Source organism: Pangasianodon hypophthalmus, chromosome 7, assembly GCF_027358585.1.
Source record: "Pangasianodon hypophthalmus isolate fPanHyp1 chromosome 7, fPanHyp1.pri, whole genome shotgun sequence".
Lineage (NCBI taxonomy): Eukaryota > Metazoa > Chordata > Actinopteri > Siluriformes > Pangasiidae > Pangasianodon > Pangasianodon hypophthalmus.
This window is the reverse complement of record NC_069716.1, coordinates 14495903-14510295: the sequence shown is the minus strand read 5'-3', so window position 1 is coordinate 14510295 and position 14393 is coordinate 14495903. Positions and strand designations below refer to the sequence as shown.

Genomic DNA, 14393 nt, shown 5'->3' with positions numbered 1-14393 from the left:
GAATAAGTTGAATTTGAGAGCTACCGGAAACCCTCATTGAATCATGCCCTCTCTCAGCCACACAAACCAATAGTAACCAGTAGTAAGCATACTTTTGGCCATATAGCGTATCTTTCAGCATTAACGGTGCCTTCACAGATGTGCAAGTTACCCATGCCATGGGCACTAATTATGCCTCCATACGATGACAAACCCTGACTTTTGAATTTTATGCTGGTAACAATCTAGACGATCCTTTTCTTATTTGGCCTGGACAACATAACATCTATTCTTTCCATCTATTCTTTGGTTTGACTCAAACAACAACATTACACGCTTAAACAACAACATTACACGCTTCCACTGTGCATCAGTCCACATCACATAAGCTTAATTTGTGGGTGCAGTGAATGTGTCCATTAATAATAAATTAATAATATTTATTCATCGACTTCTGTGCTTTTTTATTCATAGAGATCTGCTAGAAGTAACTACCAAGCCGTTTACTTAAAAATGTGGCATGAGCTGGAATTTGACGTGCCTCTAGCACGACGTTAACGTGGCTGTGTGCACTGAAGTGATTTTCAAAAATGATACAATGAGGTCTTGACACAACATGTCACGTCACATGACGCTACACACCTACACACAATGCGCCTGGTGTGAATGGGCCTTTAGGAGACATCAGAAGTAAACCTGTTAAGTACAAATGAAGTATGCCTATAAAATTCAAAATGCCTTAGACTAGCTCACTGCTGGTGGTGTGTTTCTTCTGCTCACCGTGTCCCATCTTGTGCACTACAATTGACATCGGCGCCATGCTTCAGCAGCACCTGCACAATGTGCGTCCAACCACGAGCGCATGCCTCATGCAGTGCTGTGTAGCCAGCATTGTCCCGGCGGTTCACCTCTCTCACATCCTTCTCCAAGCAATACAGCACCACTTCCTTTATGCAAAAAAAGGGGAAAACACATAACAGCTTAAGCAAAAACCTCCAAGCACGCTGCATTCAGTTATCTGACACTACAACTTCTTGTCTATGGCACTGTATTGCACATGGTGTGGTTTGATGATTGCTGTGCCTTACTTTCTAACAAAAAGTTATCCTAACATTATATCCTTTTAAATATTAAAACATTTGTTATCAGATACTACTACTGTGGAGAATTATGGCTGGGACAGTATGTGAAATGGTAATAAAAACAGAAAGCAGTGATTAATAAATTGTTTTTGACATGTATTAAATTGAAAATAGTCAACACATGATATCTGATGTTTTAAATGATTAACTTCATTGGGTTTTTTGTGGTAAATATACACTAATTCCAAATTTGATGCCTGCAACATGTTTAATAAAAGTAGGGACAGGACTACGTTTACCACTGTGTTACATCACCTTTGTTTTTAACAACACTTAATAACTGACACCAATTCAACCAGTTTTTAAAGTAGAAATTTTTTTTTTTTGCCATACCTCCCTTACACAAGTCTTCAGCTGCACAACCATGCAAGGCCTACCTTTTCATATTTTGTGCTGCATTCTGTGTAACATGAGTTGAATGTGGCCTGGTATGTGGCATGTTGAAATAAACATGGATGTCCCTGAAAAAGACATTGCCTAGAAGACGGCACATGATACTCCAAAATGGGCATATATACTATGCTGCCAAAAGTATGTGGACACCAGACCATCACACTCATATGTACTTGTTGAGCATCCTATTCCAAAACCATGGGCATTAATATGGACTTGGTCCCCGCTTTGCTACTGTAACAGCCTCCACTCTTCTGAGAAGGCTTTACACTAGATTTCGAAAAGTGGCTGTTGGAATTTGGAATTTTGTGCTCATTCAGCCAAAAGAGCATTAGTGAGGTCGGGAACTGAGGTTTAGTCGAGAACGCCTGGCGCACAGCTGGCATTCCAAGTCATCTTAAAGATGTGCAGTGGGGTTGAGGTCAGGGCTCTGTGCAGGCCACCTGAGTTCTTTCGCATCATACACCATATATTGTATCATTCAGCATTAATGGTGCCTTTGCAGATGTGCAAGTTTCCCATGCCATGGGCACTAATACCCCCTCATACCATGACAGACCCTGACTTCTGAACTTTATGCTAGTAACAATCTGGTCCTTTTCTTCTTTGGCCTGGAAAACACAACGTCCATTATTTCCATAAACAATCTGAAAGGTTGACTCATCAGACCACATTACAAGTTTCCAATGTGTATCAGTCCACATCAGATGAGCTCGATTTGTGGATGCTGCGACAAACGGTGTTTATTAATAATGGTTAATAATAAGTACTTCCATGCATTTTTTTTTTTTTTTTTTTTTTAAATGCAGCACCGCCTGAGGGATCAAAGGTCACGAGCATTCAACTGTAGTTTTTGGGCCTTTCCCTTTACACACAGAGATTTATCTGGATTCCCTGAATCCTTTGATTATATTATGCACCTAGAGGGTGAAATACCTAAAATCCTTGCAACTAAACTGTTTTTGAATTTTTTTTTTTCCTTAAATTGCCCACTTCCCAACTAACATTGTTGCAGGCATCAATTTCAAAATGAGCATATATTTAGAAAAACCAATGAAGTTGACAAGGTAAAAAATATCATTTCTTTGTACTGTTTTTAAATACCAGTAATACTGTGAGATACTGTCATATATAAATATTGTCAGAAAAAAAAAATTCTGTTTTTATATGCATTTCACATACTTTCCCAACTTTCTTGGAATTGAGGTTTATATTTTGACATACCATCTGGTATGGTAATATACAATTTAGGACAATTCTGTGTTGATTTCTTTGGACCAATCAATGCTCTCCACTATTTACACTAAGTCCACCCATATTTACCTGTTTCGGTATGCTTAATACACAAGCAAGAAGAATAAATCAATTCAGCAGGTTATAGTTAAGGTATGAGCAACTTAGTAATGGAGATAACCGCAAAATTTAGGATGACAGATTTGCCACCATATGCCCTGTTCTGGTAGAACTATAGAAGCACTGTAAAACACCACTAGCAGATACAGGTAACTTACAGGTATTTTTTATGTTCCTTAATTATATATTTGCCATGGATGTATATGAAAAAAAATTACTATACCTGGTATCCCAGCCTAGCAGCTCTTTGTAACAAAGTCTCCCCTGCATTTTTGTTCACAATCAATCGGCGAACCTCTGGAGGTACAGGACGGCTTGGTGTGGATTCTGAGATCCCACCCTTTCCAGGCCCTTTCTTCTTAGGAACAGGAGATGAAGATTCCTTTGAGGCAGAGAAAGCAGTGGAAGGTTTTTTGGCCATAGGGCTGTCCTCATCTGTGGAGAGGGATGAGGAGCGCTTCCCCGCAAGGCCTCGTTTGATCTTGAGCTGAAATGAAGATATCAGGTAAGGAGGAAGCTAAAGAAGGACATAATGTTAAAAGGATGGCAGAGGTCCAGCTACTGAGAAAGAGCAACTGATGGCTTTTGTAAGAATTCCATATGTCAGCAGAGGGCACTGAAAGACCAAGTAACAAATAAGCACCTTCTCCCATTAGAGACTTATCTGTTATAAATGAGATGTCATTTATGAAGAGTAGACATTTATTAAGCCAACCTTTTTCTGTTCCTCAGTATCACACAAGTGTTTGCTTTTGAACTTTCTCTTTCCTGGAGGTTTGTCGTTAAATTCTGTGGTGGATGGACTCTCGTGAAGTCGCATGGTCCCTGAGCGGGTGTTCAGGGACTTCCTGGGGCTCAGGTCAGGATTGGGATCTTCACATGGCAAAGTGGCACTAAGGGGAGGGTCCACATCTGTAAAAACAAGAACTGTCCTATGAGTCAGCCTTCCTATTCATTTTTACTATAGGATGTGCTTAATGACTACCTATCTGGTTAACTTTAGCTAAAGTAATTATGTGAAACTTACCACATTTTAATTTTCAACTACAAATGTCACCAGTAAACCCCCTGACAATATTAACAAGCCGTGCAGCAAATTCTGAAGTTTGTGTAGATGTAGCGGTAAAACGTGATGTACACACAAAGTTTGGACAGTGCATGAGGACTGCACTGCTTTCTTTATATATATATATATATATATATATATATATATATATATATATATATATATATATATATATATATATATATATATATATATATATATATTACACACACACACACATACACACACACACAGTTGGGGTTATAAGTTTACATACGCCTTGCAGAATCTGCAAAATGTTAATAATTTAAAATAAATAAATAAAAGAGATCTTAAAAAGTGCATATTGTTTTTTATTCAGTACTGCCCTGAATAAGCTATTTCACATAACAGATGTTTACATATAGTCCACAAGACACAATAACTGAATTTACACAAATGAACCAGTTCAAAAGTTTATATACACTTGATTCTGAATCCTGTGTGTCGTTACCTGAATGATCAAAGGCTGTTTTTATGTTTTGTGATAGCTGTTCATGAGTCACTTGCTTGTCCTGAGCAGTTAAACTGCCCACTGTTCTTCAGAAAAATCCCCCAGGTCCTGCATATTATTTGGTTTTCCAGCATCTTCTGCATATTTGACCCCTTTCCAACAGTGGCTATATGATGCTGAGATCCATCTTTTACACTGAGGACAATTGAGGGACTCGTACACAACTATTACAAAAGGTGCGAACATTCACTGATGCTCAAGAAGGCAACTTATAATTTTGTCTAGTTGTAAACTACATGTAAATATCTGCTATGTGAAATAGCTTATTCAGGGCAGTACTAAATAATAAACAAAATGATAATTTTTAAAATTAAAATTAAAAAAAGGAAAAAAAATTAAATAAAAAAATTTAAAATTAAATTTTTTTAATATATATATAATATATATATATATATATATATATATATATATATATATTAGTGTGTGTGTGTGTGTCTAGTGTATACTGAAGATGTTTCAATGGACACGATAGACTCATCACACATGGCCAGGTGAGCACAGCACTGTGTCTGGTACACTCCCATGTTACTCCCATTGGGATCCCAGTCCCAATGCATACCTCTAGGAAAACCAACATAAAGTGTGTTGGTAAGGTGTTAGGACTCACTGCACTTTGGCATAGATTCTACAAGTCAGGATGTCACCCATCTGTATATGTATATTTACAGTTAGGTCAATAAGTATTTGGACAGTGACACAATTTTCATAATTTTGCCTCTGTACACCACCACAATGAATTTGAAATGAAGCAATCAAGATGTACTGTAGTTTTTCAGCTTTAATTCAAGGGGTTTAACAAAAATTTTGCATTAACCATTAAATTTTTTTTCATAGTCCCTCCATTTTCACAGGCTCAAAAGTAATTGGACAAGCTAACAATCATAAATATTCAGATTATTTTTAATACGTGGATGTAAATCCTTTGTAGTCCATGACTGTCTGAAATCTGGAACCCATGGAAATCACCAAATGCTCAGTTTCCTCCCTCTCTGCCACGTCTTTACTGCAGCCGCCTTCAGTTGCTGCTTGTCTGTGGGTCTTTCTGCCTTCAGTTTTGTCTTCAGTAAGTGAAAAGCATGCTCAATTGGGTTGAGGTCAGGTGCCATTTAAGAACACTTAATTTCTTTGCCTTAAGAACCTCTTATCCTGCTTTTGTGGTACGTTTGGGTAATAATCCATCTGCAGTGTGAAGCGCTGTCCTATCAGTTTTGCAGCACTTGACTGAATCCGAGCAGAAAGTATAGCTTTTTGCAGTTCAGAATTCATCCTGTTACTTCTTTCAGCAGTCATATCACCAATAAGCACCAGTGTCCTAGTTCCATTGGCAGCCATATATGCCCATGCCATAACACTGCCTCTACCAAGTTTGACAGATGATGTGATGTGCTTTGGATCATGAGCCCTTCCATTTCTTCTCCATGCTCTTCTCTTCTCATCATTCTGGTACAAGTTAAACTTGCATCTTTTTTTAGAAAAGAAGAAAAGGTTTTTTAGCAAAGTCTATTCTGGCCATTCTGTTCTTGGGTGTTACCAATGGTTTGCATCTTGTGGGAAACCCTCTGTATTTACATTCATTAAGAAGAGTGTTCTTGACTTGGCTAGATGTTGTGAATGGGTTCTTCTTCAACAAGGAAAGAATAGTGCAATCATCCACTTTAGTTGTCTTCCATGGTCTTCCAGGCCTTTCGGTGCTGCTGAGCTCGCCAGTGAATTCTTTTTAAGAATGTACCAAATTGTTGATTTGGCCACTCCTAAAGTTTTTGCTATATCTCGGATCTCTGTTTTGCTTTTTAACATTAATGATGGCCTCCTTCACTTGCATCGAAACAGACCGCATCTGGCCATGAAACTGCTTATCAGTCAACTGACCAATTACTTTTGAGCATGTGGAAACGGAGGGATTGTGTAGAAAAAGGCTGTAATTCCTAAATGTTTAATGCAATATTTTCGTTAAACCCCTTGGATTAAAGCTGAAAGTCTACACTTCAATCACATCTTGATTGCGTCATTTCAAATCCACCATTGTGGTGTACAGAGGTAAAAGTATGAAAATTGTCACTGTCCAAATATTTATGGACCTGACTGTATACACTACCGGTCAAAACTTTGGGGTCACCCAGAAAATTTCACATTTTCAATGAAAAGTCATACTTTTATTCATCAAATAATCTGTAAAATCAACAGAAAATTTAGTCAAGACATTGACAAGATTATAAATAATGATTTTTGCTTGAAATAAGAATTATATCCTTCAAATTTGTCTTTGTCAAAGAATCTTCCCTTTGCAATAATTACCGCCTTGCAGACCTTTGGCATTCTAGCTGTAATTTGTTGAAGTAATCTGAGGAAATTTCACCCCTTCATTCTTGAAGCACCTTCCACAAGTTGGATTGGCTTGATGGGCACTTTTTACGAACCATAAGGTGAAGCTGCTCCCACAACAGTTCAGTAGGGTTGGAATCTGCACAGGCCAGTCCATTAAAGATAGAACACTATCTGACTGCTTCTTCTCTAAATACTCCTTGCATAGTTTGGAACTGTGCTTTGGGTCATTGTCCTGTTGAAGGAGGAAACTGGTTCCAATCAAGTACCACAGGGTATGGAATGGCACTGCGAAATGGAGTGACAGCCTTGTTCAAGATTCCTTTTATCATGTATAAATCTCCCAATTTAGCACCAACAAAGCATACCAGACCATCACCTTTCCTCCACCATGCTCGACAGATGGTGTCAAGCACTCCTCCAGCATCTTTTCATTTTTTCTGTATCTCACAAATGGTCTTCTTTGTGTTCCAAACACCTCAAACTTAGATTCATTTGTCTAAAACACTTTTTCTAATCTTCCTCTGTCCAATGGCTGTGTTCTCTTCCTTTTATTGGCCAGTCTCAGATATGCCTTTTTCTTTGCAACTCTGCCAAGAAGGCCAGCATCCTGGAGTCGCCTCATGACTGTTGACGTTGAGACTGGTGTTTTGCAGGTCCAATTCAATGAAGCTGCCAGTTGAGGACCTGTGAGACTTCTGTTTCTCAAACTAGAGACTCTGGTGTACTTGTCCTCTTGCTCAGTTTTGTACCAGGGCCTAACTCTTTCTATCCTGGTTAGAGACAGTTTGTGCTGTACTTTGGAGAGAGTAATACACACCGTTGTATGAAATCTTCCTTTCTTAGAACAAGAATAGACTGACGAGTTTCAGAAGAGAGTTGTTTTTTTTTCTGGCCATTTTGAGATTATAATCGAACCCACAAATGCTGATGCTCCAGATACTCAACTAGTCTAAAGAAGGCTACTTTTTCGCTTCATTAATCAGCACAACAGTTTTCCGCTGTGATAATTGGAAAAGGGTTTTCTAATGGTGAATTAGCCTTTTAACATGATAAACCTGGATTAGCTATCATAATGGGCTACTGGAACACAGGAGTAATAGTTGCTGAAAATAACCCTCTTTACGCCTATGTAGATATTCCATTAAAAATAATCAGTTTCCCGGCTATAATAGTCATTTACAACATTAACACTCTCTAGACTGTATTTTGATCAATTTAATGTTAACTTAGTCGAAAAAAATGCTTTTCTTTCAAATCTAAAGGAATTTCTAAGTGACCCTAAACTTTTTACCAGTATTGTATTTGAGTATATTATTGCATTATTCACTGAGTTGCTAGTTAATGAAGTACTTGTTACATGGAAGTAATTGGTACTTCCAATGTAGGGGTAAGCGGGGCAGACAAATTGAGCATAACCTGCTACAACCAATAATTGCTCACCTACAAAGTGACCTATATATTTTATTTGCCTTATAAAATAGGTAATTACCTTTACCATTACCTTATAAACTAGGAACTAAGGAAGGCGTATCTGTGGCAACTGAGCATATGTTCCTAAATACAGTTACTGCAAATACATTTTGGATATGAAGAAATATGTGCTCATACACACTCACAGAGCACTTTATTAGGAACACTACACTAATATTGGATAGGGCCCTTTGCTCACAAAACAGCCCCAATTCTTCATATAATGGACTCCACAAGATGTTGGAAACATTCCTTTGAAATTCTGGTCCATGTTGACAAGATTGCATCACGCCAACCCTGCAGATTTTTAAGGTGTACTTTCATGCTGCAAAACTCCCATTCTACTACACCCCAAAGGTTGGATTCAGATCCGGTGACTGGGAAGGCCACTGAAGAACACTGAACTCATTGTCATGTTCAAGAAACCAGTTTGAGATGACCTTTGCTTTGCCATGGTACATTATCTTGTTGGAAGTAGCCATTAAAAGATGGGTAAATTGTGGCCATGAAGGGATGCACATGCTCAGCAACAATACTGAAACATTCCCCTACACCATTACACCAGCTCCACCAGCCTGGACTGTTGACACAAGGCAGGCTGGGTCCATGGATTCATGCTGTTGACACCAAATTCTGACCCTACCATCTGTGTACCATCTGACTCTACCATCAGCAGAAATCGAGATATAGCAGACCAGGCTACGTTTTTTCACACTTCAACTCTCCAGTTTTGGTGACCCTGTCCCCCTGCAGCCTCAGCTTTCTGCTCTTGGCTGACAGAAGTGGAACTCAACATGGTCTTCTGTCATAGCCCATCTGCCTCAAGGATTGATGTGTTGAGATGCTTTTCTGCTCACTACAATTGTACAGAGTGGTTATTTGAGTTACTGTAGCCTTTCTGTCTGGTCAAACCAGTCTGGCCATTCTACATTAACCTCAGCAGTTACAGAAACACTCAAACCAGCCCATCTGGCACCAACAATCATGCCATCAGCATCAGCAAGACTGGCAGATAGATCAGAATACTGGGGCTCACCCAATTTGAAAAGGAAATTGCCTCAATTAAAAGAGAAACCCTAATTTCTGGTATTTTGTCAGCATTTTAAAAGTATTTCTGATTTGACTTCAGGTTATATAGAGTCACTGATTGCAGTCTGTAATGTAAAAAGTTTGTGATGTAAAAGAAAATTTCAAACTGAAACCAGGCTGTACATGCAGGGTAATAAAATATTGTTAAATTTTAAACCAGCCATAATGCAAAACTCCTGTTTAAAGTCTGTTCCCTACAGACAAGTCTGTTGCTCATTGCTGGAGTGAAAATGTTTCTCTGATGTCTGATGAATGAGAGCTGATTTTAAAACTGGTCATTGTAAATTAATGTTGAAATTCTCACACTCAGATAGATACCATTTGGGTGTGACAATTAGCAAAAAAGTATTCAAAAACATACATTCAATTCGCTTTTAACAATAGACATTGTGACAAAGCAGTTTACAGAAATTCGGATGTAGATTTAGATTTCTAATGATCATGCCCGAGGCTACAGTAGCAAGGAAAAACTCCATCAGACGACTTGGGGAAGAAAATTTGAAACTAGGGGTATTAATGTCCCTCTTTCAGACGATATGCTACATTTCATAGTATATGAAATGAAACAAAAACGATACAGTCAAACAAGTAATGATTTGATACATTTCAGTCCACTACTGATCTTATATGATTCAGCTCAGCACCAATACACAGGTTTATGCCCTATAAAATAAGATCTGGTTTGGTTAAATTTAGGTTTTCCACCACAAGAAAGTCTTCAGGACAGAAGCCTGCATTTTCTGGTTTCTTCGCCACATGACAAACTACCATTTTTTCTTATTAACTACAAAAGAGAGAAGTAATAAATAATGACAACACATTTTATTTATGGGCACCTTTCAAAACACTCAAGATCAAATTACAATGCAAAGTCAAAGGTAAAATTAGGTAGAAATAAGAAAAGTCATACGAGTCAGATTAGGCCAACTTAAACAAATAAGTTTTTAGATGGTATTTAAATAAAACCAGTCCAGTTTATTGATTTGTACAGGAAGAAATTTCTAGAGTCTGGGAGCAGTGCAGCTGAAATCCCTAGCCCCCATGGTACCGAGACAGTAAGATGGAACAGTCAGTAGGCAGACAGAGGAGGATTGCAGGAAGTGAGACGGGTTGTAAACCTGGAGGAAGTCATAGAGGTAAGAGGGGGCGAGGTTGTGAAGGGCTTTAAAAGTGAGCAGCAGGATTTTTAAATCAATCGGGTATCAGAAGGGGAGTCTGTGGAGCTGAATATGTGTGGGGGTGATGCGTTTGCTAGACTTGTTGAGGTTGAAAATATGGGAAGCAGCAGTTTGAATGAGTTGAAACCTGTGGAAGAGTTTATTAGGCATGTCATAGAGAATACCATTACAGTAATCAGTCTGAGATTTTCCCAAAAGCATGGATCAGAAATTCAGTGCTGTGCTGAGAAAGTACTGAGAAAGCTCTTGACTTGGGAGGAAAGAGGTACCAGGCAGCCATCGATGCAGATGTTAACCCTGTATGCTTTCAATGGTGTGAACTTGGAGCCAACGAGAAGAACATCGCTTTTATTGCCATTTAGTTTGAGGAAGTTATTGGTCATCCAGGATTCAATGTCTTGAAGGAAGCTGGGGAAGGCAGTAAGAGGGAGGGTGATGTCAAGTTTGGTGGAAACATAGAGCTCAGTGTCATCTGTGCAACAGTGGATTTGACCACCATGGTGCCAGACAGAGGATGTTGTCTAGAGGAAGGAGATATGATAAATAGCAATGGACCCAGAACTGCCCCTTGGGGGACACCCTGCTTAACTGCATAAGACTCAGATATGGAGATCTCAAACTGCATAAACTGCTGTCTATTGGTGAGGTAGAAGGAGAGCCACAAATCAGCAATGCCAGTAACTCCAATGACAGCCAGGCATTCTAAAAGCATTGAGTGAGAGATTTGAAGGCAGCAGTGAGGTCGAGGGGAATGAAGATAGGCAGTAGGCCAGAGTCCGAAGCACAGAGGATGTCATTAGTGATTTTCACTAGATCACTTTCAGTGCTGTGTTTGAGTTAAAAACCAGATTGAAAGGGGTCAGAGAGTCTATTGTGCTCCAGATGCAACTGGAGCTGTGCAGCTACCACCTGTTCCACTATTTTGAAGATGAATGGCATATTGGTCTTGTTAATATTAAAGTGAATTAGGTCAAAACCACTCTTTTTGAGAATAGGTGTAACTGCAGCAGTTTTTAATGAGGAGGGTACAATACCACAGGTAAGGGACGAGTTAATTATTGCAGTTATCGGGGGGACAGACAGGCTTTGAGTGCACTTGTGGGAAACTTGGTTAATGGATATAGGTTTGAAGACAGAGAATGAGGTAGGTGGCAAACACAGAGTATCCATCCAGGGTATTTCGCCAGGAACACAGGCAGATGAGGTAAATTGCTGATGGATTGTGTCAATCTGAGAATTGAAAAAGGTCAGTAGGAGAGGCATGGCATAAACGACTAGAGAGGGATTTTAACCAAAGTAGCCTCACGAGGTTGATTAATGTTTTTGATAGCTTGTCCACGGCAACAGAAGCAACAAAAAGCAGAAATTTATGGTCTGAAACTGGCAGTGAGATTTTGTGATATGATACCAGCACAGCAGACTAGTTCCAGAATATGGCCTTTGTTTTCAGTTGGAAAATTAACAAACTGATTGATGCTGGGACAGTTAAGAGTGCAGTTAAAATCATTAGTTAAAGGGTTAAGTGAGGTTGTCAATGTGGAAAATATATCATTAAGATATAATTAGGGAACACTGAACAGATAATAGATAATTACCAGACAAAAAAATAGATAATTTGGGTGGTCTGAAAACACTACAAGAGTTCAGGTTCAGGGCCATTTAGTTGTACTGCCAGAGCTTCAGATGAGGAATGTGACTGATGTTGTAGTGATATATCACAGACAGTCTGCCCCCACAACCAGAAGAACAAGGTTTGTTGATGTGTAATAAGTCAGGTGGAACTGTTTGGTTTAATTGGGAAAAGTCACGGGGCTGTTGCCAGGTCTCAGTCAGACACAAAAAGTCAATCTGTAGGTCTTCGATGAGTTCATGAACCAGTGGGGCCTTGTTAGTGAAAGAGTGAACATTGAACAGAGCAAATTCTAGACTGTCTGCAGGAGCATACATAGCTGACCTGGATAGGGAAGTCAGTACGTTATCAACAACAGTCTGACTGAATGTTTCTGCGGGACAAGGATGTGTGGACCAGAAAGAGCGAACGGACATGTGTTGTTAAACCGTTCTGATGAGATCCATGGTGGCCATATTGTGGACTCCTAAGGATATCCCGGTGGATAAACAAAGCTTGGGGAGGATTGTAGTGCAACCGGAGTCAAAGAAAAACAGTAGCTGGTGGAGTTTCAGCAGCACCAGAGTGGGAATCCATGTGCATCACCCAAGCATTAGCTTGCAGCTAAGAAGGAGGAAGGAGGGGAAGGAGGAAAACAGAACCTGAAATATCCCAGTAGCAGTATCTGAAAGTCCCAGTTTTCAGGTGGAATTAAGAAAAAGCAAAATCAAAATTCCCCTCAGATACTTAAAAATATCCATATAAGGTTTTCTGAGGTAACTAAAAGCTTTACACAGACACAGAGCAGTGGAAGCCAAATGCACCAGCATTCACTCCCATTTGCCATACTCAAAGAGATGTAGCAACTGCTTATAGCTGTTATATGTGATAACAGAGACTAATTTGTATTGTGGGTGCTTTCCTTGACTTGGTGGTGCATTGTTGGGTGTGTCTCTCTCACACACATACATAATGTACATCATGTACATTGTTATTTGCCTCGATTTTAGATTTTATATCTATTTTAGATGGCTTCTCGATTCGAAGGGGATTTAGGATTGTAAATCAGTGCTGCTGTATTGTAGACTGTTGGACAGACTTTTTGATTCAAATAGCTTTTTTCTTTACACCCCTACACGAGAGGAACCAGACTCAAAAGAATAAAATTATTACACTATACAGTTGTAAAAGAGGAAAGGTAAACAATACTAAGTATATTGAAAGGATGTTTAGTATGAGCATATTGGAGTCCTATTGAATTGGAGAAGGAAAGTCCAGTCCTGCCACAGAGTTTTTTTTTCATTACAGCAGCAGCACATGTCTACAGTATCCAAGTGAGATTATCCAGTGAAGCAAGGGTGTGCCTTGGGTATAAACTGTTTTTGGGAAGTGCAAATCTTTAGGGTCCATGTGGGACCATCCATAGCAGCAGAAAGTGAGTCACAAGTGCAGAAGCTCCAAGCAGAAGTAGAGAATCAGGATGAATTAGGCAAGAAAAGCCACAGCAGTAGAAGTGTGTCAGGATGTGGCATCAGCCAGGAACGTGCATGTATAGCTAGACAGAGAGGGCAGATTATTAGGTTTGCTCTTATTCTATAGTGGTTTTAAAGGGCATCCACTGTGATCAGAGGGCAAGTGGGGACTCTAGCTGGTCTGGCTATGCCAGGATCTTTAAAAGAGAAAGCCAGAAAGTAACACAGGCATTAGGGCAACTTGGGACATAAAGTGTCCCACCACTTCACCATCAACAAACCTGAGTGATCACCAGGGGTAAACATTAAAACATCTTGTCCACAAACTCCCACAGATCTGCACCTTTACCTAAGAGAAAGTTATTTATCAAAATGGCTGATTAAAAACAGGTTTTCAACCTATGCTTAAAGATTCAGTCTCTGTCTCTGAGTCCTTGAATGCTATTCTGAATGGGGACTTTGTAGGAAAAATCTCTGGCCCAGCTGTGGTTTTATTTATTCTCTGATAAAGAACCTGCACCTTTTGATTGAAGCAGACATGACCGATCATAACAGACCCAAAGTTCAGTCAGTTCAGCCAGTGTAGTGTGAAAAAAATAGTATTTTTTCACACTACACTAATTTGGTCAAATTTCTGGTTCTAGAAAGGAATCTGCCTAATAAAATCATGATTGTTTTCCTGATATGTACAAGTAAACCGGTAAGTGTGACACACTTGTGCATTTCAGGTGGTCAGACAGCAATATGTACAGTATGGCAATGACACTAATATGGAAAGATTGTTT

General features: G+C 39.2%; 1 protein-coding gene across 1 annotated transcript in view; it reads right to left on the bottom strand.

Moving 5' to 3' along the window:
• Window positions 1–14393, bottom strand: part of bcorl1 (BCL6 corepressor-like 1) — a 37413-nt gene that overhangs the window by 4920 nt on the left and 18100 nt on the right. The window contains 3 exon segments of the mRNA XM_053235516.1: window positions 760–926; window positions 3091–3354; window positions 3583–3779. Of these exon segments, the coding sequence (XP_053091491.1) occupies window positions 760–926; window positions 3091–3354; window positions 3583–3779 (628 nt within the window).